Source organism: Spermophilus citellus (genome assembly GCF_964194105.1).
Source record: "Spermophilus citellus genome assembly, chromosome: 2".
NCBI classification, from domain to species: Eukaryota; Metazoa; Chordata; class Mammalia; order Rodentia; family Sciuridae; genus Spermophilus; species Spermophilus citellus.
In genome coordinates this window covers 192644821-192666924 of record NC_138183.1, presented here as the reverse complement: position 1 = coordinate 192666924, position 22104 = coordinate 192644821, and the positions used below count along the sequence as shown (strand labels likewise).

The window sequence follows — 22104 nt, the reverse complement described above, 5'->3', positions numbered from 1 at the left end:
CTCTAGCTATATTTTCTGAGCCCCACCTGAGCTGTGGCCAGGGTCACCGTGCCCTTTGAAAGATGAGGGAGAATACAGGGCCTGGAGCCTGGAAAGAATCCTGGGCCCAGCTGACCAGACAGAAAAGGGCCTGCTGTCCCCCCGCCCTGGTCAGACAGAAGGAGGGAGGGTCAGATGTGTCCCCACCACCAGCTGGCCTTGTGCCCTTAGGCAACATGCCGAACTTCCCTGTCTGTGCAGGGAGGAGCTGAAGAACATAATCTCTCTGTGCTGTTCCCACGGTATGAGCCAGAGAACCCCTTTTCCCACCTCTGCACTCTTGCTCGGGAAGGGCCCTGGTCACATCCCATTCTGGTGAAATTTGCCTTGTTTCCCATTCTTCCAAGCACCAACTCCTCCAGGAAGCCTCCCAGGTTGACTCTCCCAGCTGGAGGTAGCATTCGCCAGTCAACATCCATATGCTCCATGACCTTCTCAGTGAGGTTCTTCCTTCCTGGCTCCCAGAATTGCTGCTGGTACTCTCTGCAGCCCATCTGTGTTCAAATGTGAGCTGTCCCAGGGCAGAGAGTGGAATGAGGGAAAGAACCAGCAGCGTTATGTTCAAATCCCAGGTCTGCATTATATGTGGGTTTTTGTTGTTGTTTATTTTGTTTCTTTTTTGATATTGGGGATTGAACCCAGGGGCACTTTACCAGATAGCTACATTCCCAGTCTCTTTTATTTTTCATTTTGAGACAGAGTCTCACCAAGTTGCTTAGGGCCTCGCTAAGTTGCTGAGGCTGGCCTTGGACTCACGATCCTCCTGCCTCAGCCTCCCGAGTTGCAGGGATTACAGGTGTGTGCCACCACATCTGGCTAATGATTGGAGAATGAGCAGGACTGAGGGGGGTTATTCACTCCCAGGCTGCACTGAGCCTTGCCTATTGGATCTTAGGCAGCTGAGAGCCAGATGTGAGCTGGCCTAGACTCATCAAAGGGTAACAGGCATTCAGTGCCCAGACTCTTTCTGTGACTTGGTTTTTCCATGGGTGCATGGATGGGAAGTGGAAGGTGGTGGCCAAGTGGTCACTTGTTCCTTTTTTTGCTGATAAACTTGGTCTCTGGAGGGAGCAGTGGCAGAGGCCTCTCCACAGTTGCAGGGCTAGGTCTTCCCATCAGTGTTGGGGACTTGGCTATCTCTGGGGTGCTGGCCTGGGCCTCAGCTGCTGCTCCTCACACACTGCAGCCCAGCACCTAAGTGCTAATGCCTGATATGATGGATAGCAATGCCCACCTCAGCACAGCAGGAGCTCCCTGGGAGTTGGGTCCTGCTTCATCCATTCCTGGGGTCCCTGAGCCCAGCTTAGGGCTGGGCAGAGATAGGGTGGTGGGAAAGTGCAGTTCATAAACTGTCCTCCACCTCTCCATGACCCCTCCCTCCCTCCAGGCTTCTTTGAAGACCTGAAGCCTGCACTGAGCCAGGCTCCTTGATGATGAAGGAGACCCAGGATGAAATCAGACAGGGATCTGTCCCCCCAGGGGCTCCCAGGGGACCAGAGAGTCAGACACACATCCCATGGATAACAAAACCAAGGTTTGAAACAGGGAGGAAGTTGGCCAGCCCAGAGGAAGGCCCAATCCATGACAGCGTGGGCTGGGGGTTGGGGAGAACTCCAGGAGAGTGGGCGTCAATGGGGGCTTGACAGGATGCATGTTCCAGGGGTCAGAGGCATTGATAGACCTGTTTGTGGGGTGCAGTTGGAGTAGGGGAGGTCCCTGGCGATATCTCAAAACATTAAGCTGAAGCTGATAGGGCCCCATCATATACCAAGTTAGGTATATGGATTTTGTCATTCTATAGCAATTGGGAACTATGGAAGGTAGGCGAGGAAGGCAGTGGCCATGCTTCAGTGGCACAGGGAGTTTGGGCCTTGGGGACACTCATAAGCCCACTCTTGTGAACAGCACTTTTATGAGTATAGAGTACTCTCATGTCCATCTTACAAATGGAGAAGCCAAGGCCAGGAGGAGCCCATTTACCTGCCCCAGGTCAGGCAGCTAGTCAGTGGCAGAACCAGAGCTGTGACTGGAGCCTCCCACGGAGCCAGGGCCCTCTCTGGCCCTCTCCTTGCCTTTTTTCTTGATGAGTCTAGATCTTAATCTCCCATGTGTCCAGCTTGTGCCTGGTGGACACAGGCCTGAGGGGCCAAGATCTTCAGATCTTGGAGTCAGCAGTGTTCAAATAGATATCTGGATGACCTTGTGCCTTACCCAGGATGGAACCTCCTGACATGAAGGGAGGTTGAGAAATATGGCCCTTAAGGAGACACAGACACAGGAGCCTGGATCACAGGGAGGGAGAGGCAGAATGGCCTCGGGTCATTGGCTGCCTGTCTCTGAGCCTCATATCCTTCTCTCTCTCTCTCTCTCTCTCTTTCTCTCCTGCCTCAGTGTAACTTACACAGTCAAGGAACTGAACTCAGAATCCACCCCTCAGGAAGCCTTAGGACACCCCGGGCTTATAGGTATTCCACCACACGAGCCTTATCTCTTTGTTTGAGGCCTAAGGAAACTGGCCTGGGTTCTCTGAGGGGTCAGGGCTCACCCTCCCCCACAGGCCCTGCTCCCTATCTTTAAGGTCATCATGGGTCTAGATGGGGTAGCTGGAGACAGAACTGGGAACAGAAAGTCCCAACATAGGGTCTGTGACCCAGCTCGGAAACCACCAGAAAATGTCTGGCCAGACAGATCTCCCTAAAGAAGCAACAACTGGACCTCAAGCATGTCGCTGTCCTCCCAAATGACCACCCAAGGGTCCTGCCAGAAGGAATTCCCCCAGAACGACAGCCAAGCCCGGTGCCTGCTCAGGGACCCCCCTTCCTGCCTTTGACTATTTCCCCTCCACAGTGCCGGGCCGGGTCAAACCAGAAACTGGAGCCCCGAGGCCCCGCTGCCCATGCCCACCCTATGAGCATTTGGGCAGCCCCTGCCTCTAGCCCAGGCTCTGGCCTTCTCGTTTCCCTCATGTTTAGCTCAACTCAACAATGGGCTCTTCAGCTGGGCCAGGCCTTGAAAGATAAGTGGTTTGCTGGAGAGGAAGGACATTCCAGGCTAAGGGTACAGCATGTGCAGAGGCTTAGAAGTGGGGAGGAACATGATGGATTTGGGGAATGGTGAGGATCCTCTCAGGGCAGGGAGATGAGACATGTGTAGTTCCCAGTAGCCTTGATCTTGAGACCAGGGAGTCTGGATGCCACATTGCAGGTGGGCAGGGAAAAGACAAGGGAGCCAGCCATCGTTGAGGGTCTGAGGACAGCTGTGTGCCAGGCCTGGGACATTTTCCCTCCGTCCTAACCAATCCTCGATGAGACATGCATGCTCTCGAGAGAAGAAAATGGGACTTAGAGAAGATTAAATAAGCTGCCCAGGGTCAAAAGGCTACAATATGGCAGAATAAATATTTGGATCCAAAGTCTTCTGACTCAGAGAGTTTCAACAGAGATCTAACATAATCCATCAGGACAGGTGGAGAGGACAGTCCCAGCCCTGGGGGAGCTTACCACCAAATCAAGCAGATAAGAGAAAGACATAAATAGCAAGAGAAGGACCAACTGCAGCCTTGGTAAGTGGCCTGGGAGAAGTGTGCTATGGAGGGAGGAGACAGCTGACCTGGGCCTCAGAACTAGGCAGAGGATGGCAGATGAGGGACCCCGGGCAACTTAGAAGGTAGGGCTCAAGGCAAGGGTTAGCCACAAGAAAACTGGCCTTGCCACTCTACAACTCTGGAGAGAGGTGTCTGCCACCATCCTGAGGGGTGGATTGCCTGCCATTTGCTGCTGGGAATACTCATGCTTCTGAGTACAGGCTGTGGGCACGTTAGTGCTAGAGGCTGGTGGCTTTTCAGTGACAGTGTCCCCCTCCTCTGCACCTGAAACATGAGTGCAGGGTGGACACCTCCTTCCATTCCATTCTCCATCACTGGAGTCATGGCAAGGGTTTCTCCCTCTCACTGGGCAAGTTTGGCCACGGTGGCTTCTGTTACCTTTATCCACTTATGCCTCCCAGACCCCCAGAGCTCCGTCTCCAGCCCACGTCCTCTCTCCTGGAGTCACTATCTCCTGGGCATCTCCCTCTGGTGCCTCTGCCACCCAAACACACCACGTCCAAAGCCAAGCACACCACCATCCTGTGAACCTGGCTTTCACCGACGGTTGGCCCAGACAGAAAGCTGTGCCTCTCTCCAGCCTCACATCACTGCCCGGTCCCTCTCCTCCTCAGCTCCGGCCCCCGCTCTACCTCAGTGTTCCACCTTGCCACTCTTTGTCCCCTGAGCAATCTTTACCCTTTCATACTTCTGCCCTTTTCTCTGATGTTTTTTCCTCCAGGAAGCCTTACAAACCCTTCCTGTCCAGGCCAGGGCTCTCTGCTGTTTCCATAATAGCCTTCGCATACCTAGAGTCACGGCACTGAGCACTGGCACTGGTGCCTTTGGACGTCCCCATCCCTCAACTCACACACCAGAGCTCCCCAAGGCTAGGAACTGGACTTTCTGTCCCTGGGGCTCCAGGCCTGTCAGTGTGTGTAGAATGAATTTTCACTTCACTTTGAGGATCAGCTAAGTGCCAGCTCTGTCCCTAATGTGGTGACCCTGGGCAGATTATGGGTCTCTTTGGCCCATTTCCTCCCCCTTCAAAATGGTTAGCTTGGTCCTGGATTCCTGTCCAGGAGTGTCCCCAGTGACACTGGGACATCGGACAGGGAAGCCCGGAGGTGAGGAGAGCAGGGAAAGCCACTGGTGATTGCCCTCAGCCAGGCTCCCGCAGGGTGAATTGTTACCATGGACCAGCTGAGGGTCATCACATGGGAGTGTGGACTGTGTGGCCAGAACTGCTGATCTTTCAATAAAAATACCCCTAATCTGGAGTTTTGTGTGAAATTTCCTGATTTTTAAATGCTGGCAACTAAAAATGGCTCAGTGAGCCAGCATTGTGCAAGTTCCAGCCCCCACCAGCAGACCGAAGGCCAAATGTGTCTTCAGTCAGGACAACTGCAGAAATGATGGTCCCCGTGCACTGCTGCACGGCCCCGGCTGGACTGTCCTGGTGTTGGGAGGGGCAGTGTGGGGAGAGGCCTTTCTCTGTGTACAGGAAAATTAGGAAAAAACAAAGAAGTCCTGGAATGCAGTTGGTGAGGACTGGGAAGGGACGGGGTGGAGTCAGGGTGGGGACACAGATGGCGGGGGAAGGGACAAGGAGCCAGCCTGCAGAAGGGGGCTGTGCTGTGTCCAGGACCAGGAGGAGGTGAGAGAGCAGAGCAGGGGTGAGTCTCCCCACAGGAAGGAAAATAAGCTATTCTGAGTTCTGGTGGTCAGGCCTGCAGACAAACGCTCTGGGTGAGTGTGGGGCAAAAACTGACCAGGCTGGTACTTGTGTGAGGCACCTTGGAGTTGACCTAGGGCGGCCCTCACGCAGCATGAGAGGTGAGCCTTATTATTCCCGTCTTACAGGATCGGAGAGGTCTATAGCTAGCCCAGGGCACACCGCTGCTGAGTGGTCCTAAGTCTCGCTGTCTGTGAGAGGAGATAGGCTGGAACATTCTGGACAGTGGCCTAAGTCTGCCCTCCAGAGGCTGACCCGGAGTTGTCCTCAGGACGTGTGGACCCTCGGGCACTTTCTTGGCATTTCTAGGAACCTGTTGCCATATTTCTCCTGAGTTTCCAATCCAGGCCTGAGTTGTGAATCGGGGACTGCCATCATAGTACAGGCCTCTGGACTGGAGGCCACATGTCTCTCTTGCCATTCTCTGTCTCAGCGCTTTCCTGACAGTGTTCCCTCAGGCTGTGGGAAGAGCACTGACACTCAGTGAGTTGACTGAGAAGCTAAAAGATGGACTGGGGGATGACAGGCCATCCCCATGCAATCGCCTTTGACAGTTCACAAGAGGGCAGCTGGACCAGAGTAAGGAATGACCACCTAGGGATTATCTTTAGATCTGTTCTAAGGCCACACATGCAGCCACCATCATGCCATTGGGGGCCCCGGAGTCAGACAGATCTGCCTTCCAGTCCAGGCTTTGCCATTTATACCCGTCCTGGGACCCTGGACAAGCCGCTTCCTCCCTGAACCTGTTTGCTCAACTGCATCATGGAGTCCTAGCAGCACCCTCAGTAAACTGGCAGGAGGATGGGCCCGTGTGCCCAGCCCTCCTTGGACATGGTGATGCTGGGCCTACAGCAGTCTCTGCTTCTGCTGAGCTCAAGATGCCTGGACAAACTCCGCCACCTGGTCTACAGTTCAAAGACCGCACTCTGTAGGGGTGAAGGGCAGCTGAAGAGTGCTGTCCCAGCTCGGGCTTCCATGATGCCCTCCCCCTCCCCCAGCCTCTGCAGCTGAACTCTCGCCTGCTTCTCCAGTTCTCCATGTAGCAGTGCTTGTTGCTGCCACAAAGCAAGTCTGGAAGCTGGGGGAGGGGGAGCGTTGTGGCAGAAGGACAGACAGCTGACAGAAGGACTGGCCGCCTGATAGGGAAAGGAGCAACATTTAATGAACACCAACATTCATCCTGTCGTTGCTGGCTCTCCAGGCGTGACCAGCACAACCTGTCCACGCGGCAAAGTGTATTGCTGACAGCACTACGGGCTCCACCACGGGGGTGAGGAAGGTGGGTGTTTATGAAGAAAGACAAATTGTGTTCTGAAGCCTTTCGGTGCAGGATAGAAGGTGGGGTTGATCCGGACGGGATCAGCGTTGGAAACTATGGCAAGGAGAAGATTTGGGGAAGGGACTCAAAGGCCAGCAGTTTACAGATGGGTTCTCTTGATGAGTTGGTCGGGGACTTTCATGAAGACCCCATAGTGAACAGTCTGTCTGTCTGCTTGGGCCAGGAAGGCCGGGAAGAGAAACAAGGGATGACACCATCAGGGCAGTGTGGAGAGGAAGGTGTGGTTTCAGGGGACGCAGGCGCCCAGGTCAATAATGATGATCCAAAGAAATGGGGAAACCTGTATATTTTTTATGCAAAGTTTGATGAAGAGCTCTATAAATGTGGAGAAGTATGATTGGACAAAGGCTGTATGAGATAACAGTAATGAACTGAGGGGAATTTAGCAAACTTGTTTGTTTTGAGTCTTCTCTGTATCTTCAAAGATAAGGATGTGCCTTCTCTCTGTATATAGGGAAGGTAGCTTTCAAATGAGGGTTTCATAACATACTTGAGAGGGGAAGGGTCAGTGATCTTCCTAGGTCTTATATCTGCTGGAAGGGAGAAGGACAAGGTTTGGTGAGGCCCTTCTGCTTCTGCTTTCTCAAATACCAACATGCCATATTTGGGGGTAGCACATCCTAAACCCTCTTTGTAGATACAATCATCTTCTCCTTACAGGTGAGGCAACAGGCTGAGAAAGACAAGAGGTGTGTCAGGCTCACACAGAGCCCAGGGTGCTGGAGCGGGGATTCCAACACAGTCTGAGGGCAGAAAGCCTATATATACTCAGTTCCACATTTTCCTGGAATTTGCTTTTTGCCTGTGGAGGAAGTAGAAAGAGGCAAGGTCCTGAGCTTCTCATCAGAGACCAGGCAGAGCCAAGGGGCCCTGCCTTCAGGCTGGTCTCTGAAACATTGTCCGGTATCACTGGACTCAGCTGGAAGGAAACATACAGACTCCTGCTCACAGGGGTGGCCGCACAGGAGGCCCTGGCCAGCCAGCTGCCTAGTAAATGAGATTTCCAGCTGATAGATGCTGGGGGCCATCGCTGCTCTTGGAGCCCAGGACCTGGCCAGTGCTCCTTCCCTCATCCAGAGGCTAAGGCTGTGGACCCTGTCCTTGGTAGCAGCCATATTGCTAGAGGTAGAGGAATCCCAGGAAGACTTTGAGCTTTGGCAGAGGAGGTGAGGTAGAAGCTTCAGGGTGGTCACCTGACCTCCGCTGTGCCCCAGGGGCCACATGTGTTCAACTGGCCTGTCCCTCCCCTATCCATTCCTGAATTTCCTTTGGAGCCGGGGCTTCAGGTTGATGTCTTTGGCCCTCCCAGCATTGGTCTGGCCTCGGGGCGGCCTACGAGGTGGGGCAAGGCAGAGAAGAGGACTGTGCTTCCTTCCCTCTGCAAACCTCTTCAAGGGACATCAAGGGATGTTAAGCTTGAGCCCCTGGACAAGGGTCCACCAGCAGAATGGTTTTCCTCTGAGCTTGGGTAACCTCATTAGAAGCACAGACAATAAAGTCTGAGAGGCACAGACCCCTGGATAGGTTCTTGGGCTGAAGCCTGTGGCATGGAATCCAGATGGTGGCAGATGACAGGTCTCTGCTGATGAGAAAAGCTGAGGCTCAGAAATGGTCCTGTCAGTCTCTGGGACACTGGCTTTGAACAGCCTTATCTCCTCTTGTCCTTCAGGTGCCCTCTGCAGAATCTCCCTACACTTCCCTTCCCAGGCCAACCCCCTGGCTCCTCCCAGCCAGGTATTGGTTTTTCTTATTTCCTCCAAGTGTTTATGTCCAAAAACAGAGCTCTTCCCCAGACACATGCGCTTCCATCTCCTCCCTCAAATTCCTCAAGCCATTGGCACAGACAGTGCCCACCAGAGCTACACAAATGGCCAAGAGGCCCGTGAAATGACGCTCACCATCAGTAGCCAAACCACACAGAAGACACCATGCCATGCCTACTAGATGGCTATCAGTGAAAGGACAGACAGTGACAAGTGTTAACAGAGGTATAGAAAAATTGGCACCATCATAGATTGTTGGCAGGAATGTGAAATGGGGCAGCCACTGTGGAAAACAGTTCTGTGGGTCCTCAAACAGTTCAACATAGAACTACCATACAACCCAGTGATTGCACTCCTAGTTATAGACCCAAGAGGACTGAACATGTATGTCACCAGAAACTTGGTACATGAATCCTTATAATCTCTGAAACAACCCAGGTGTTCATCAACCGATTAATGAATAAACTGATTTATGCCCACAACAGAGTACTATTCAGTCATAAAATGGAATGAAGCACTGATACAAGTTATAACAGAGACCAACCTTGAAGACACTATGTTAAGAAGCCAGTCACAAAAGGCCACATGTTGTACAATTTCATTGTATTAAACATCAGAGCAGGCAAACCCATAGGGACAGAAAGTGGATTAGTGGTTGCTGGGTCTGTAGGATGGGAGAAATGGGGAGCAGCTGCTAATGATATGGGGCTTCCTACTGGGGTAATAAAATGTTCTGCAATTAGATAGCGTTGATGGTTGTGCAGCTTGTGAATATAGTAAAAACCAGTGGATTGTGAACTTCTGAAGAGTGGATTTTATGACGTGGGAATTAAATCTCAATGTTTAAAAAGAGTTCTCGGGCTCCCAGGTACCTTGTGTGAGGGGCACAAAACCTGGTTCTGGGCCTAGGTAGCCCTCCCCAAGTTACTCTTCCAAGGCTGGAGACGGGGTGGGAGGCAGTCCCTGGGGCCAGAGTGTCCACAGGTCAGCTTCCAGGTTTCAGAAGCCTGTTGAATGAGGGGAAGCTGCTGCCTGCTGTGGGAGGGGCGGGAAACAATGGAGGGGCCTCCTGCAGGAAGCGGAGCCTCCGAGGGGAGGATGGGAGGCCTGGGCTGCCAGGAGAGGCAGGTGGTCTCCATCTAAATGGCCAGACTGTCTCCCAAGTCTGGACTTCCGGGCTCCCCATGAAGAGTCAAGTCAGGAGAGCCTAGGGGTGCCTCTGAGGGCCATCTGGCTGCTCTCACTGTGAGAGTAGGATGCTGACATGGTTGCCATAGTTACCATGGGAGAGAAAGTCAACAAGAGCAATGGAGCCCAAGGGGCCAAGACAGCTCTGCCTTCTGAGTCATCATCCCATTTGGTCTCTGTTTGTCCAGAAGGGGGTGAAATGGGTTGAGCTCTGACGGTCCTTTCAGCACTGACCAGGTTTCATGGCATGATCCAGGGAGTGGACTGGTTAGCTCTGACCACATGCAGGGTGGGATCATGGAGGGGGGTTGGTATCTGTTCCAAAATACACCCAAGCCTTTATTCCCTGACTCTGAGCCAAGCCTTAACCCCACACTTGACCCCAGACCCCTGGTCCTAGACTGAGCCAGACCCACCCAAGCCCAGATTCAGCCTGCAAGAAGACAGACAGACTGCCTTAGCTGGAAGCCCAAGGTGGCTGAGACCCTGTGGCTCATCCTGCGATGCGACAGGGCCACTGCTCAAGGGCCTGCTGTGTGCAGAGCTCTGCAGCCTCTCCTCAGAAGGGAGGTTTATGCTGGGAACAGTGAGGGTGTAGAGGAGATGGTCCTCAGTGAGATCTGGCTCACAACACAGGGCACACACCCCCTCTTAGGAAGGTCCCTTCCAGCACTAGGAGCCAGGGAGGCTGAGAGTGCTCTGGTTCTCAGATTCCCACCAACCTCCAAAGTCCCTTCCCCCTGAAACTGAGGTTAGGGCCATTCTCTGGAATTTCATCTCATCCCCTGGCTGTTGTCCCACAGGGCCAGCAGGCGAGGGGCCCCAGATGCCAGACAAGGACAGCAAGGCCACCATGGACATAGAAGACACATATGGAAGCAAAGCCAGCTCAGAGCCTCAGAACTTGAGACCTCGTGTGTTTCACAGCATCAAGGTACCTCTCGGGCCAGGTGGGGCCTCCAGCCCTGCAGGTTGGGCTGTGTAATGAGGCTGGTTTCTGCCTTCCTCTGTTTCCTCACCTGGAGGGCCCTTGGTTGTGAGGATCAAGGGGACAATTTCTGAAAACGCTTTTTAGCTTGGATTGGGGTTCATAGACAGTGTCCAGAACATGTCCTTTCCTTCCGGCGATGAAAGAGGGGTTGTCCTGTGGACAGTGGAGGACCAGGACACTCACCTCCTGTTTCTCTAGAGAAACGAAGTGCCCAAGGAGGCCTGGCTCCACTAGGGTGGCACTAATCATCCAGCATCACTGTCACTGACACCTTCTGGGTGCCAGACCCTGTGCCAGGTGGTATTTGTGCATGATTTTTCGTTTTTGGAATCCCGGGGTGCTCTACCACTGAGCTATTTCCTCTGGCCCTTTTATTTTTTATTTTGAGAGAGACTCACTAAGTTGCTCAGGCTGACCTTGAACTTACTATCTTCCTGCCTCAGCCTTCCTGAGTAGCCAGGATTATAGGTGTGCACCACCACATGCGGCTTAAAGTGAATAGATTAAGCTCTGACATAAATACTCTATTTTTTAATTCTTTGAAGCAAGTTTTCTTGGGAATTCTGCCAGTTTTTTAGCAGGAGGAGCACAGACAGGCCGGGATGTTTAGGGTGGGGTAGGGTTGGGTGGCTTGGGGATTCAGTGTGTGTGGGTGGTCCCCAGTGCAGTAGCTCTAGGGAGAACTGAGTGACAGTGGGGTGGGAAAGGAGATGGGCCAATTTGGGAGAGTTTCCTGGAAAGGGCCAGGTCGGTGTGAGCGGATCTCTAAGGGTCAAGAAGGCCCCCACCATTCCCAGCCCTGTGGAGATTCTACTCTGAGCCACATGGATCTAGACCCCAGGACAGTTTGTGTAGTTTTGAGGCCTATGTGAGACGCCTTGGGCTATTCCAATAACTAACTAAGTACCCCCCACTCCCACCCCACCCCCACCTGCGCATTCCCACCCCACCCTGACACATCCACTTCGGTCTCTGTCTCCTTTCTCTTCTCTCTCCTTCCCTTTCTGTCCACCTGTCTGACTCTGGTTCCCCCATCCCTACCCCTTCATTCATCCTCTCCCGTCCTCATCCTCCTCTGTTCCATCCCTCTGTCTCCCCACCACCTCCTGTCTCCGACTGTATCCTCCGCTGTCTCCCGGTCCCTCCACCCGTGGCCACCTCTGTGTTCCTCCTGCAGTTCTTCGTCCTATGCCACAGCCTGCTGCAGCTGGCACAGCTCATGATCTCCGGCTACCTCAAGAGCTCCATCTCCACGGTGGAGAAGCGCTTTGGCCTCTCCAGCCAGACCTCGGGGCTGCTGGCCGCCTTCAACGAGGTATTGGCCCTGGTCCAGCCACAGGGGTGGACCCCAAAGGAGGCTCACACCCCTAGATTCCACCAACCTCCTCTATTACTACTCTTTCCTTCCCAGGCCCAGAGCAGCCCCCCAACACTGCCCTCCCTGAAACCCTCCTTAGCTTTCTCGTCCCACCTTGTCCTGGCCCAGAAACTGGCCAGCCATAGTGCAGACAGAGCAGGCCCCTCCTGCCCCCAACTGTCATCCTGTTAGCAGCTTTTCTCTGAGGCCCTGTGGACTTGCCCTTAGGAGCACTTGGCTGGAGGGCACCAGATGTTTTAGAGCTAGGCAAGGTCCCCAACCCATCCACTCATCTTTGGCCTCCTTTACTTTCTCATACATCTAGCTATTGGCTGTCCCAAGAAGGAATTCGAGAAAGTCACTTCTATTGTCTCCAGAGAGGCTTTAATTACAGCCAGGGCACTCTCCGACCTTGGAGTGTGGCAGGGTGATGCCTTGGAGGAGTGTCTGTCCTCAGAGTTGTCCTGGGAGCAGCAGACAGGCCTCTGCCTGCAGCCCACAGCCAGACAGGAGGAGTGGATAGCTGCTCTGGTGGATTAGGAGATCAGATTCCAGCTGTGCCCAGCCCTCCACCCCGACAGATGTTTCACCCTCAGAGAAGGAATCAGTCTCTTTCCACCCCTCCCCTGCAGATTTCTGTGAAATTCCCTCCCTTGGGTACTGTGTCATATTCCTCCGGACCTAAAGCCTTCCAGCTGCAGTGTCCCAGAATGTGCCTCAGCACCCCACCCCCAAATCTCAGAAGGGAAAGGTAGTTCATCCATAAAATGGACAATGACCGTCCTTCCCAGGGCCAGTTCCACCAACAACCTGTGCTGATATGGCCCCACTCCCTCACCCCCCGGACCCTGGAGCTTGCCCACAGTCACTGGCCAGAAGTGGGGGGGCAAAGGTACACCTTCCCTTGCAATCTCACAGATCCTTTCTAAAATATATTTATTTGTTTGTTTGTTCTTTTATGCAGTACTGGGGATTGAACCCAGATTGTTTTACTCCTGGAATACATCTCCAACCCTTGTAATTTTTATTTTAGGGCAGGGTCTTGTTAAGTTGCCCATGCAAATTAATAATTCATAATTCATTCAGATTCATAATCCTCCTGCCTCAGCCTCCTGAGTCACTGGAATTATAGGCGTGAGCCCGCACACCTGGCCACAAGTCCCCTCTAGCATAGCACCCTACAATTGTGATTTAAAGGTTTGAAATTCCAAGCCTTAATTCTCTGGCTTCAGACTTTCTCTGTTGAGTCTCTCGTTCATGAAGTCCTGAAGCTCAAAATCAAAAATTTTTCTCCACTGCCCATTCTCCTCCGTGGTCCTAAATGAAATTGATCTTCTAGCTTTGTGCTCATTTCTCTTCCCTAAAGGGGCAGTGAGATCCTTCCTAGGAGGACCCAGAATCTATGTTTATAAGAGAGATCAAAATAATGCTTATTCATCCAGCCAGTCCATTACACAGATAGGAACATGGAGGTGCAGGCCCTTGCCTCTGGGTCTGGTGCTCCACTCTGATGGGTCACCTCATCCCTTTGCAGGTGGGGAACACAGCCTTGATTGTGTTTGTGAGCTACTTCGGCAGCCGAGTGCACCGGCCCCGTATGATTGGCTGTGGGGCTGTCCTGGTGGCCCTGGCAGGCCTGCTGATGACTCTCCCGCACTTCATCTCGGAGCCGTACCGCTACGACCACAGCAACCCTGGTAAGAGCGGGAGGGGCCAGGCAGGAGACCAACAAGAGGCCCGACAGTCCTGTGCACCAGGGCCAGTCTGCAGGCTCACGTTAGGCAAGATGGGTCCCCACTTCCCAGGACACTTCCCAGTTCTTTCCATCCACCCCCACTGTCTCCCCAGGCCCAGCCCAGGTAGGTGTCTCTGGCAGGCCTGGGGAGGGAAGCAGGGGGTAGCCCCAGGGTAAAGGGGTGAACCCTTGCAGGCCTTTCTTGGTCAGGGCCGGCTCATGCCCCTGTAGCTTATTTGAGGTAGAGGCCAATTTACCATGCAGCCTGCTTTAGGGCCTGGCATGTTGTTGGTGCTCAGAAATACTTGTAGAAATTAACAGTATCCCACAGCAGCTCCTCTCCACTGGTCACCAGTCTAAGCACTTTCTGTGTATTCGTGCATTTTATCCCCACAAGACAGTGGTGAAAGAAAGAAGGAATGAGTGAGAGAACAAATAAGAAAATGAAAGAGTTTAAGTCAGGAATAGCGGCACCTTGTTCAACCCAGTGGGATTTTGTTGTGGGCTTCCTTAACAGTCAGACACCTGTCCCTTAGAGAACCACCAAAGCAGCTGAGCATTCGCTCCATCCCTTCCCACTCTCCGGCTCACCGCCTGCTCATCCACCTATCCACCCTCCTGCTCATCTACTTGCCCATCCATCCTCCCACCTACCCAGCCACCCAGCCAACCAGCCAACCAGAAGTGCCTGTAACAAAACTTCCGTGCTGCCTCCTCTGAGGGACTCCGTCCTTGCCCCCAGGGAGCTCCCAGTCTGGGAAAGAGACAAATACAAAGCCCAATGTGTCAGTTGTGGGAGGAGAGAGACACAGGGATGCAGGGAGGCCAGGGAGGGAGCTGTGCTCTTGCCAAGCATCAGGAAGTTCCCCAGGGCAGGAGAGCTGTCGGAGAACACCCGTCCTCCCTCACCTCTGGAGCTGCTAAGCCCAGGGATGAGAAGATGAAGCAGACATGCCCCAGTTCAGTGCGGGTTGGGGTCAGCGTGGACGATTCTGCTACAAGGTCCAGAGCCCAGCACCTTAGGAGACATTGGGAGGGAGCCATTAGAAGTCTGGGTTGAGGAAAGACATTCCCAGCTGCAGGGAGCTGGCAGGAGGTGGGCGGTGGCTGCCCTGGAGAAAAGGTGGGCATTGCAGGAGGAGGGCGGGGCATGGGCAGGGCCAGAGAAGTGGGGAAGTAGAGTGCACCTGAAGTATGTGGGTGGTTATCCAGGCCTGATGGACGGTTACCTACAGGGCTTCTTGGAAGGCTGAAAAATAATACTTCCATGCATTTCTTTGCTGAGAATTTCCACTTTAACACAGCTTTTCTGTGCAGGGTCAAGCAGTTGGCTGAACAAGTGGGTGAGACTCATGATCTCTGAGCCCCCTTCCTGTTGGAACACTCTTGGCTACTTCATTCATCCTTCCCCTTCCTCTAGTATTTATGTTGCTCAGTATTATGTGGCAGGCCATCTGTGAGCCACTGGAGACTCAGGGGTGGGAAAGGCAAATACAATCTTTAGAATAATCACCATTATCTAATGTCCAGTAGACGCCGGGGCGGGGGCGCCATTCTCCCCGAGAGGCAGGTGCCATCATTATTTCTTCACTAGTGAGGACACTGAGGTTCAGAGAAGAGAAGCTCCCCGGCCCACAGCTAGTCAACTGTGCCCAGAGCCCTGCTCTGAACTCCAGAATTATTCTGCTTTTGAGTCCTTCATCTCTAGAGAATCAGTTCTAGGAGATCCATTTCAGAGGTGAGGAGCAGAGGGATCTCATCCACGTCACACAGCAAGGCCGGGGCAGCCTCTGATAGAGGCCTGGATCCATGGCTCTTTCCAGTTTGAGGGAGTGGCCCTTGGAGTCCTGGATCCCACAAAAGGAAGTCTGCAGAGAGAGGGTCATGTTTATACCAAAAAACCTGAGATGATAATAGTGTGAAGATCTCCTCAAGTTTGCTCACCAAATATTGGTGAGCTACAGGGAACAGGCATCTGGTACTAAATTAAGAACTTGTCCTTTCCTGCACTCTGCGTCTGTGTCCTGAGCTGACAGTGCTCCCTCCCCAGAATGAGTGACAAGGGCACTGCCTTCCCTGCCTGGCCCTGTCAGAAGCCCTGGTCTGGCCCCTCCCACGTCATGATCCACCGTTCTGAACTTCTCATTCTACCGACACGGAGTCCTCACGCGGCTCAGGGTTTTGCCTGTACTGTGACCTGTCCCTGGAACACTGCCCTTCCCTCTCTTTTTGGAAAATCCTGTTTGTTTGTTCTTCTGGACTTAGAAACTCTACCTCTTTTGACCTCTTCACCCCACCATTGCATGGCTCTTCCGGATGCCTCTGCTTACAAAGTTGACACAGGGCAGTTTGAGGTCAGGGGCTCTGAGGTCAGGGACTCTGAAGCCAGAGCACCAGGGGTCCTGTCCTGTCTCTTCCCCTTGCTGATTGCTGTCTGAGCTTCAGTTTCCTCGTGTGTGAAATGGGGTACTGAGCGCACCTGTACCCTAGGTTTGCCAGGGGATCAAATGATCGGTATAAAGTGCTTAGAACAGTGATTTGCGAAAGTCTGGTAAGTGCTCTTGTCTTAGCAGTGATCCCATTTTTATTCTTTCTCAGAGGATATGTCACAGGACTCTGAGGCTTCCCTGTGCCTGCCCATGACCTCAGCCCCGGCCCCCACTCCCTCCAATGGCAGCTGTTCCAGCTACACGGAGGCCCAGCACCTCAGCGTGGTGGGGATCATGTTCATAGCTCAGACCCTGCTTGGCGTGGGTGGAGTGCCCATTCAGCCCTTCGGCATCTCCTACATCGATGACTTTGCCCACCACAGCAACTCGCCCCTCTACCTTGGTGAGGACCCACCAACTCCTTGGGCTCTGAGGGTCAGGCCAATATCAGGTAGGAGAAAGAGAGGCCTGGGGTGGGGGCTGGGTGTTGAGTCCCTGACCTCCACCCCATCAGGCCAGTAAAGGTCCAGAGAAGCCCTGGAGAGTCCCCAGCTCTGAGAGTGGGAGTGGGCACTTCTTGCCCACTGAGGACTAGACAGGCCCCAACCTGCTGAAGAAAGCCAGGGCCAGAAGGTCCTAACCTAGGCTTTGTGTTGCAGGGATCCTCTTTGCAGTGACCATGATGGGGCCAGGCATGGCCTATGGGCTGGGCAGCCTCATGCTTCGCCTTTATGTGGACATTGACCGGATGCCAGAAGGTGAGTCTCAGGCATGAACATTTGTCCCCAGGAGTATACAGATGCTAGCTCACTGACTGCTGGTTGTATAGATGCTGAGTCGGGGGACCTAAGTTCAAACCCAGCCGCACCACTGACCTGTTACCCTCTCTGAGCTTCTGCCTCCTCATCCTTGAGGTCATCTCTGTCCTATCTTCCAAGGCTGCAACCAGAATCCAGTGAGGTAGTGAAGAGAAACTGTAAAGTGCCATCTAATGAGAGCTGTGCTCGCTGTCACAAGTCTTCACCTTGTCACCTGCCCACCCACCTCCAGGCCGCCACCCTGACCCGCTATTGCTGTGGACAAGGAGAACTGGCTCTCTTGGCCTGTGGGAAGCTCCCGTATTTAGTGGGGTACAAGTTTCAGTCAGAACAGAGAGGACGACGGAAGAATGAGCAGGACTCAATGACTCATGTGTCACTTTGAGGGGGACATTGCTGGGGGGGGGCCTTAGGGAACCTTCTAGCTCTAATCACCTCAGAGTCTGAGAAATTGCTGGGGGCACCATTTGGGAAACAGTAGTCTCTGATCCAGCTGGAGGTCAGAGTGCACCAAGGATTGGGCTCTAGCTTGGTCTGAGGTGGCGAGGGGGACGGGTGTTGGGGTTGCCACAGCTCTGGAGCTCTGGGGCAGGGAGGGGATAGAAGGGTATTCCTGTTAGAGCATGTCACTGTGGCTTCTCATGTCCCTGCTTGTCACACCAGCAGCTATGAGCTTCAGGTTGGCCTTCTGCCTACTGTTGCTCAGAAGTTCTCTACCTCCCCTGGAGACTTTCCAGCAGGTCCTAGAAGCCCTGGGTGACATGCGCATGGCTGGCTGGATTTTCTCTAGCTCTTGTCCATGGGTGCCTCAGCAAGGATGGGTCTGGGGGTCTCTGTACAGCAGTCACTAGGATCAGTCATGTCCTGCCTCCCTTTCTTCTAGCCCCAAAGCCAGACCTGGGCTCTGGTTGCAACCCCTCTCCTCCCTGGGAGTCAGGGGTTACCTAGGTTTGCCAGATACACCTCTGCTCTGGAGGAAGAGGATGTGTTTTCTGACCGTGTGTGCATTCATCCTGGAAGACGAGGCAGCTCCACTGGCAGATGACACATTTCTGTGGACCGACATGCCACTTCCCAAGTCCCTCTTTCTTTATGGGGGATTTCATAAGGTGGGAGGATTTTGCCTGCTTCAGGCACAGACTGATGCTGTGAGCGGGGGAGTCGAGGAGCTGTGCGTGTGAACTCGCCTCAGCCTGGCACCAAGGCAAGGCAGATAACAAGCGACGAACAAACCAAGTCCTGTGAATGCAAAAGCCACAGCTCTCCCAGACTGCTGGGTGCCAACTGGGTGCCCTGGCCCCTGCCCAGGAGCCGCTGAAGGCCAAGCACCTGGGGAAACAGCTGCACAACTGGTGGTTGCTGTTATCATGCATTGGCAGTTTTATAAATATCTGCAGATGCTGTGGATATTGAAGGGGGAGGTCCCCAACTCAGCCTGGGGTTTAAGAAGTCCCAGGGCAGATTTGTGCACTGCAGCCAGCAGGTACATCAGGGATAATCCAATCCTAATTAAGCCTGGTGGAGAATCAAAACCATCCAGGGAACTTGTTAAAGGTCACCTTCCACCCCCCACCCCACTTCTTGGTCATTCCAAGTAGGACTTCTGGGAAGCCAAGTAGTTTTGACCAGCAGCCCCGGAATTTCATGTAGGCCTGAGTCTCGACCATTATTTAATATATTAATAATCAAAAAAGTAATGGTAATAGGAAGAGAAGGAAAAAGAAGAGGAGGAGCAAATATTTATATAATATCTACTTTTCTAAGTACATGTATTTCTTGGTAGATTTTTTAAAAATTTAATTAAATTTTTCTTTTAGTTTTACATGTATTAGTTTCCATAATTCTCCAAAAACCCTATGATAGGAAACAAAAAAGCTATTATCCCCAGCACTCCCCCTAAAACTACTAATATCTGTATGTCACCACAGGAAGAAACTAAGGCTCAAAGAAGTGAAGTAACTTGCCCAAGGTCATAAGTTAGTAATGGAATCCAGACCCAGTAATCCATTTCCAAAGTCCATGATCTTGACCACTGCACAGAAGAAGTGAAGAAGCTAAGGCCCATAAAGGGTCAAGGACTTGCCCAAGTTCACACAAGACATAATGGCAGAATCAAGAGCAGGAGGCAGGTCTCCTGACTCCGAGCTGGCACTGACTCATGTCTCAAAAGCCAGACCCAGGGTGGTGACCTAGATATGACAGACCACCTGACCCCGATGTCTCCATGGTCTTCTCTTACAGGTGGTATCAACCTGACCTCAAAGGACCCCCGATGGGTGGGTGCCTGGTGGCTGGGCTTCCTCATCTCAGCTGGCATGGTGGCACTGGCTGCCAGCCCCTACTTCTTCTTCCCCAGGGAGATGCCCAAGGAGACGCATGAGCTTAGGTGTCGGCGAAAGGTCTTGGCAAGTGCAGCGTCACCTGTCAGCAAGGTAAGCCCCTGTGTCCCTGCCCCAGCCCAGGCTCCGCCCTCCACCTATGTGTCTTTCTCTGTAGCCCTGAACGTCCTCCCTCCGGGGCCCTGTGTGTCAAGCTTACCAAGATCCTTTCTGTTGGGGCACCTCCCCAGCCCCACAGCCAGTGCCATCAGCTCCTTCCATGGCTGAGGAGCTCCAGGCCCAGAGCTGCAAGTGACTTACCCAGGATCCAAGTTGGCAAGGGAGCACCCAGGCCTGCCTGAGTCCACGTCCTTCCGAGCTGTTCACTTAGTTTTATAAATTCTGTAGGAAGGCTAAGGACTGCCGGGCACAGAGGATGGGTCTGGAAGGATTTCCTGGAAGAGGAAGGACCTGAGCTGGATGTGAAGGATGGGTGGAAGCCCAGAAACGAGAGGGGCAGCCGTTTGGGTGGAGGACAGAGAGGTTGGCTATAGAAGTGAACCTGACCTCTTTGGGGATAGTGAAGGGGACAAATGTGCACTGAGTGCCTCTTCTGGGCCAGGATCCAGACTGGACATTGGAGGTCAGTACACGGTCTCTATCCTTAAAGCGGGCATCATATGGCAAGGAGAAGACTCCTGGGTGAGGACCAGCAGTGGGCAGGATGCACAGAGACAGTCCTGCTAAACTCTCAGAGCGGGTGGGCTTCTCAGAGGCCTAACTAGGTGCAGGGATTTGCCTAAGGTCACAAAGCTGGCTGAGAGGCAGGACACTGCGAGCCTTAGAGGGGAGAGACCATCCTGAGCCAGGGGACTCCACGTTTTCTAGTAACTCACAAAAAACACAGGGTATAAAAGACAATAAGTTGACTCCAAATGAAAAAGAAAATGACAGAAGGAGGAGGAGGAGAAAGAAATGCTTTTTTCTTTTCTTTGCAATCCTGGGTTTCTTTGCAGTGCCAAGACGTTGAGCGTCTAGGCCAGCTCTCTACCACTGACCTACACCGCCAGCCCTTTTCGTTTTATTTATTTTTTCAGTACTGGGAAATCAACTAAGGGGATGTGACCACTAAGCTAGACCCTTCGCCTTTTTTATATTACTTTGAGTCAGGGTCTCACTAAGGTTGTCTAAGGTGGCATTGAACTTGTAATCCTCCTGCCTTAGGCTCCTGAGTTGCTGGGATTATAGGAATGTGTCACCATGCCCAGCAAAAGAAATGCTTTTTAAAAGTTTAATTTTATGTCACTAATGACAACTTTACCAATTCTTCTTTAACAATCACACTACATGTCGTTACATCCTGAAAATTTATGCAATAGATTTCCTCTTTTCCCAAGCATAGAAAGCAGTTGTTGAAAAATCACAATCATAAATTAAGTAAGCTACTTGTTGCTAAGTAATTCTAATTTTGAAGGGCGATTTAAAAAATCCTGTTGGATATTTTGCAGCAAGGAGAGTTCTGGTTCACGTGGCAAGTTGGCTGCTGCATGGGCCTCCTTAGAGCAAGGAAGGTTGGGCCAGGATGAAGGCCGGAAGTGTCTCTGCCTGGGGAGGCTGGGGTTTGAACCCAAGCCTGCCTGACTCCTGGCCCAACTGCCCCACAGAACCTTCCCATAGCACCCAGGCTGGAGCAGAGCGTGTGGACATGGATCTAAGAAAACAGGCTGGAACAGCCAGCAGGGGCCAGAACAGTTTTTACTGGTGGCTTCAGGGGAAGAAGTGTAAGCAGCGGGTCCTCTAGTCCATCTCAGTGCTGGGTAGATAGAGGGCTGTGGAGGACCAGGGGTGTGTGGAAGTCAGGTGGTGGGTGAGCAGCTGCGCAGTGGAGCAGGCAGGGAGCAGCACTTTGGTATTGAGGGGATGGGGCTGGATCCACGTGCTGCCTGGGAGTGGGACCGCCCAGATGTGGGTGCCGCTGTACTGTGGAGGCCCCAGAAAGTGAGGCGTGGACGGGGTGCACTGTCTCAGAGACAGAAGCAGGTGTGGGGAAGGACCAATTTCAGGGGAAGAAGACAACTTGGGGACTTCACATTCTCCTTCCCGGTTCTGCCTAGCTCAGGGCCAAAGTTTGGAGGAAATGGAAATTGGGGAGGAGTTCCCAGAAGTGAACGTGATCACAGAGGAGGATAAGAGGCTGGGTTGCTTGTGTCAGATACTCTTGAGTTGGAGCCTAAATTTGAAAGAGAACACCAGTGGGCCATGGGGTAGATAGGTGGAAGGAGCGAGGGGGCGGCCTGTGTGAGGCTGGGTCACATGTCAGCAGTACGACCTTGAGCAACAAGCCACTTCCCAGTCTACACTGGTGTGTGAGGTGCCTGGAGCAACACTCCCTGTGCCTCGGATTCCGAGAATGTGCCAGTCCTGAGTCGGAGCTGCTGCGATTCCCAGAGTTGGGTTTTGAGAGCTGCGTGTGATGATGCTTTGAAACCCCGGCTCTCTGGCTCCCCAGCTCCCCCGCTGTGAACCTGTCTGGCTGTCTGCATTTATTCTGTCAGCACATCAGGGATGGGAATGGGGAGGGTAGGGGGTGAGAGGTTCTTAAAAAAGAACTGAAGGCCGAGAACATGATGATCTGCTTCCAGCAGCTCTCAGGCAATAAATATTGATGTGGGAGGAATCGTTCCTTGGCCTCCTTGAGGCTGTTTGCAGCCTGGTCAGGCTGTTTGCAGTAGCGCTGGGGGCCTGACCCACTAGGGCCACTGATGGGGAGGTGCATGGAGTGGGAGGATAGCCCCAAAGAGCAGAA

General features: G+C 53.0%; 1 protein-coding gene across 5 annotated transcripts in view; it reads left to right on the top strand.

The window, feature by feature from the left end:
- SLCO2B1 (solute carrier organic anion transporter family member 2B1) overlaps positions 1 to 22104 on the top strand; it is a 47718-nt gene that overhangs the window by 1255 nt on the left and 24359 nt on the right. For 3 of the 5 annotated variants that reach the window (XM_081278880.1, XM_081278877.1, XM_081278876.1), the window contains 6 exons: positions 10454 to 10584; positions 11819 to 11956; positions 13533 to 13695; positions 16332 to 16565; positions 16822 to 16920; positions 19222 to 19412. In XM_081278880.1, the coding sequence (XP_081135006.1) occupies positions 10477 to 10584; positions 11819 to 11956; positions 13533 to 13695; positions 16332 to 16565; positions 16822 to 16920; positions 19222 to 19412 (933 nt within the window). In that variant the 5' untranslated portion in view covers positions 10454 to 10476. Of the gene's footprint in view, positions 1 to 5243; positions 5299 to 10453; positions 10585 to 11818; positions 11957 to 13532; positions 13696 to 16331; positions 16566 to 16821; positions 16921 to 19221; positions 19413 to 22104 lie in introns of those variants that run through there. The other 2 variants (XM_081278879.1, XM_081278878.1) reach the window with 2 other exon arrangements.